Source organism: Carassius auratus, chromosome 6 (genome assembly GCF_003368295.1).
Source record: "Carassius auratus strain Wakin chromosome 6, ASM336829v1, whole genome shotgun sequence".
Lineage (NCBI taxonomy): Eukaryota > Metazoa > Chordata > Actinopteri > Cypriniformes > Cyprinidae > Carassius > Carassius auratus.
The window spans coordinates 10,828,519-10,833,714 of record NC_039248.1 but is presented as its reverse complement, the minus strand read 5'-3'; the positions used below and the strand labels follow the sequence as shown (position 1 = coordinate 10,833,714).

Genomic DNA, 5,196 nt, shown 5'->3' with positions numbered 1-5,196 from the left:
TTTTTTCTCCCCTGTTGCTCAAAAAGTTGCCTTAATGATACAAAATGATGATACAAAAAGTATCATCACCTTAAATATTATGACACCATGTCACCTTCAGCTATGGTGGCTACTGTCTTTTCTCTTGTCAGGGTTAACCAGAAATATTTTCTATCTTTAGGTTTGTCCTGTTTTTACATAGAAAGCAGCTAAACAGTATGTCCTGTCCACATTTATTGAAGACAAATAATTTTATTCCACATCTCTAGTGGCCTGCATTCATTCTGTCAGTGCAACGCACCAGATCACATTAATGTAGTGCTGGAGTTGTGCTGAAAAAAGGGCTCTGTGTTATATAATTGTCTGTAGGAAGGGTGGGGGGATGGAAAAGCAGCCAAAAGCCAAAAATTCCTCCCTGGATGAGTGTGTCTGAAACATCACATTATGTCTCATGCCCCCCCACAACATCTAACAGCAAGTAATGAGATGGAGGCTTAACAAAATATGCACAAAAGCCTGATGTTTTACATCAGTTTAGTCTGACACGACAACAAAATCCCCTATTTTAATGCCTTGTTGGCCTTTTGCTAACATTTGTCCTAACATTTGATTTTTGTATTGCTGTAGCACACCAACAGTGAATTCATAATCATTTATTTTAATTTAACAAATCATAGTCTTCTCAACACTGACCCATCAAATTTGCTTGTGTCCATTGAAAACTGATTTCCATTAACAATTTAAAGGGACTGTGAGAGGGACTTGGTTTATTCACATTTAGCCCATGTGATAGTAAAAAAAGCCACTTGCCATTTAATTCACACAAAAAGTCATAGCAAATATATTACATATCAGTTACAAAGAGGCTCCAGAATATAAATAAATCATCTTTTTACATTATTAACATTGATATGTGGATTGCATAAATGTGGATATGGATCTTCTGATATGCAACATTGGAACAGGTCTGAGATTTCACCTCTGAATGAAGGAAAATATCACATGCTACAGTGGCTCCAAAAAGTCAGGACACAGAAAAATAAAAAAATCAGGATACAGAAATAAAAATGAACACTATTGCATTAGATATCAAAATATGAAGTGGCATTCGTTTAAAATGTAATTGATTTACAAATCTTTTAATATATACACAAATAAAAGATTTATTAGGGAAAAACAATTTTGACATGAGAAAGTTTTGAACAAATTAATAGATGCTAAATGATAGAACAGTTGTCAATTTTTTATGTAATGTGTGTGTGTGTGTGTGTGTGTGTGTGTGTGTGTGTGTGTTATTTTTTTATTTCAATTAAATTGGCATTTTCTGAATATGGTTGCTTGTTACAGCAGCACTTTTTGTGAAATATGTTGTTTAGTAAACCGAATTATAAATGGCTTTATTTTGAAGCAGACAAATATAAGATACGTTTGAACACTCCCAGGTCTTTTCTTTACTTTTTAGGGCCACTGTATGCTATGACAAGCAGGCAGAGCAGGTGAAAACAAGTGAGCAAAACACTTCAAATCACGCAGTAGGGCTCCATGGGTGTTTGTGTAGTCAGGCAACACGGCAAACAGGCTCTGAACCTCATCCTCAGCTCCTTATTGAATATGAAACATATGATAGGATTGGCCCCCGCCTGGGCGAACGTCAGCCACACGGCCGCGGTCAGGTACACCTGAGGAAGAGTGTTTCCCTTCACAAACACCCGGATGTAGCACGAGACGATGTATGGCGCCCAGAACAGCAGAAACGCCAGCGTGATCATGTAATACATCTTCCCTATCCGTTTCTCCATCTTGAACTCGTCCAGCACGAGCAGCCTCCGGCTGGCGTTGTGTGACGCCTGTCTGATGCCCACTAACGTCGGCGGCGTCGGACCGCGTCCAAACCCCGCGATCCAGTTGGCAGCGGCCTGGCCCGTCGCGCCCGGTCCGTGGAAGGTCCAGTTTTGGCTGATAGCCGGAACCAGCTGCGCGGGCTTCATTTTGCGGTGGTCGTAAACAAAGCACAGCATTTTGACATACACGACATGCGTCGTGGCCACAATCACGACCAGCATGAGCATGAAGCCTAGCGTGTCGTTGGCTTTCACGTATCTGTGCTCGAATATGCATTGCTCTTCCTCGCGGATAAATTTGTAGGTCCCGACGTCGAAGACCGGGGGAAACGCCATGGCGACCGAGAGCGTCCACACCATACATATGACCGCGACGCATGTCCAAAGCGTCATGCGTTTGGAGTAGAACCGGTGGTGCGCGATGGCCATGTAGCGCGTTACGCTGACGCAGAAAAGGAGGAAGGCAATATGGAAGCAGAACAAGACGGCCATGAACGCGATGATCTTGCAGCTGATGATGCCGTAGCTCCATACGGAGCCGCTGTTGATGGAGATCATCACGAACGGGAAGCACACGGCCGAGCGGATGATGTCTGCCAAGCACAGGTCGAGAAGAAAGTAATACGGAGCCTTGTGGAGAGAGCTGTCTTTCAGCACCAGCACCGAGAGCACAGTATTTCCGAGCAGGCTGATGCAGGTGATGAGACCCAAAGACGCCAGTTTGACCGCAGACGCAGTGATGGCATAATTCTGGAGCGAGGGGTTGCTTCCCCCTGGATCACTTGTGTTCGCCATCTGTGCAAGCGCAACCCAGCCTGGGCTTTGTAATCCGACATTAAGCAGTCCTGGTCCCCCAGTTTGATGTACAAAATATCAGCCTTTAATAATTAGTTGAGTCTTTTATATAACGATACCTCGAGCCTTTTTGAGATCCAAGACATCGTGATCGCGCGTCGTTTTGACCATAACGGCTTCGTACGGTTGGTTCTTCATGCTTCAAACCAGATGCTGGGTAATCCATTATTTGTCGAAGAAGAACGACGTGTATTACACACTAATAAACACGTATCTGTCTCCATTGATCCGATCGCGTATAGGCCGAAAACAACCCAAGACGCTTAATCTAAACATATATTTTTTTATAAATACCAGCCTATATAGGAACGCATCCAGTCAGTCTATTGAGGAGAACGCGTCGGAGCACGTAGCCGTCTTGTCTAGTGCATTCTTGTTTTGGGGGGGGGGGGGTGAAGGGGGAGTATAATGGGAACCTCCGGTGACAGCAACGGTGGGTCCGTCTAAAGGAAAGCGGTGCGATTCTGACACCGAGTCTGCACTGGAAACGAACGATGACGCCTCGCGACGCGTCGCAACGCGGCTTGAGGCTGTCTACACTGAAGCTGCCCGTCATCTTAAAACGTTTGCTAACGCAGACCAATCAGCTGTAAACGCGATGACTTTAGCAACGCTTAATGGGTGAATATCTATATCTACAACTGCATATGTATATGAATAAGCTATATGTAGCTCATAAAAAAAGCCATTTGAGAAGGTTTGTGGTTTTAATATTTCGACCGCCATATATATATATATATGGAGACTTAAATTACACGTGGTAGCTTAGAGCTTTTCTCAGAACTAACTTCACTTTTAAAATTACGTTTAACAAACTGGTTCCAAAATAAAATTTTAGTGGATGTACACCTATTAGTGTATTTACATCGACATTTACTACATAGTCCGTGGTGGCCGTCCATGAGTTCCGCTCTGGTGTGTCATTTAAGGTAAGCGAAGCGCTGTCCGTGGTGCTGAAGTGACTAATCATGACTGATAGCATGACTGATGTCAATCTATGTTGATCTGATAAAATCACCCAGCCTGAGAAACAGCATTGAAAGAAAGTAACACGGTTATATGAGGCTTTGTATTGTAACACATATCAACTGCAGTGTGCGTGCCTGAATCAATGGTACTTTCATTTCCTGTCGATAAGCAGCACCAGTCAATTTTGTGATGAATAGCGTCCTCTAGTGTTCAGTTATGGTCATGTAATTAAGCAAAATACCAACTACTTGTGTATTTGCTGATAGTGTACAAACACTGTAGTGGCATAAAGGCATATTAGATTAACTATATCTAATGCATAGCAATCCTGTTACTATAAAGTGACACAAAATATTAAATAATTGACAATAAAGATATGTATTTAATGAGAATGACAATATTTAGACACTTTCTGTATTTAGACACTTCATACTGTAATGCATGTAAAAGTAGGCTAAATGAAAGATACATTCTGGGGTAATCAGACATGAAAAAAGGGGGAAATAACCTTGGATTCAAACAAAACATAAATCCTGGCCTTGGAAGAGTAAAGGCAAAAAAAAAAAAAAAAAAAAAAGCATAAATAAATACAAAAACACACACCAATGACCAGATGACCAAGGAAAGATAATTATATGATCAATACAAAAGTGAAACATAACTATTTAAATTCTGTATGCAAGCAGTTGAACGAGAGCCCCTTATTCCTGACCAAAAATGGTAAATGGAGTGACATAAATGTGAAAGGCCAAGTTTTTCTTTGAATAGCTGGTCCTTCAACACAGGTTTGGACTCTTATGAAGCAATTCAACAGGTATCTCACAAGAAATTCTTAATAAACGATGGTTAAACTTGTTTTGTCTGTGTGCTTATTTGAAACAGTTTAAAACCATTATAAAGTATATAGATTGTGTAGCACTACATTTAGCAGAATAAATCAAACAGTTGGTGGTTCCATTCAGTGGAATGTTAATTATGAATTAAATGTGCAGTGCATTTTTATGTTATGCATTCATTTAAATTCACCATTCTTTAAAAAAATCTAACAAAACAAATACATAAACAAATGTTGGAAAGTTAGATCTGAGAAAATCTTGCTCGCAGATGCCTCTTGGTTTAAAGTGTTATCTAATGCAATAAAAAGATATTCATACAATAATTGTGTCTAAAGTGTGCTTTTAGGCCACTGTGATAACAGATTTATAATGTGCTTTATTTTTATGAATGTGTTTATTAATTACAAATATTGAATTAATTTATATTGCAGCAACGATAACCTAATACACTATGCTTTCTGATTCACATAACTTTTTATGTAGTATGTATGTATGCATTTTGCATTGAATTAAAACTTTGTAATTTTAATTTAGGTCAAATTAGTTCACTGTAAACTCTTTGCATTAGCACTTATATTTTGTTTGAGATTTAAAAGACTCCCAAGAACAATGTAATAGCTCAAAAACATACATAAGGTACATTTTCAGTGGATTCTTTATGGCATTTCCTAGTCTGTGTAAAACGTATTATAAATAAATAAATAACTTTATAAAAT

At 39.6% G+C, this 5,196-nt stretch overlaps 1 protein-coding gene across 1 annotated transcript; it reads right to left on the bottom strand.

The window, feature by feature from the left end:
* Positions 1 to 262: 262 nt before the first annotated feature.
* Positions 263 to 4,452, bottom strand: LOC113096281 (probable G-protein coupled receptor 173). Its single transcript, XM_026261645.1, has one exon. The coding sequence runs from the start codon at positions 2,613 to 2,615 to the stop codon at positions 1,500 to 1,502; it is 1,116 nt and encodes a 371-aa protein (XP_026117430.1). The 5' UTR covers positions 2,616 to 4,452; the 3' UTR covers positions 263 to 1,499.
* Positions 4,453 to 5,196: the final 744 nt, after the last annotated feature.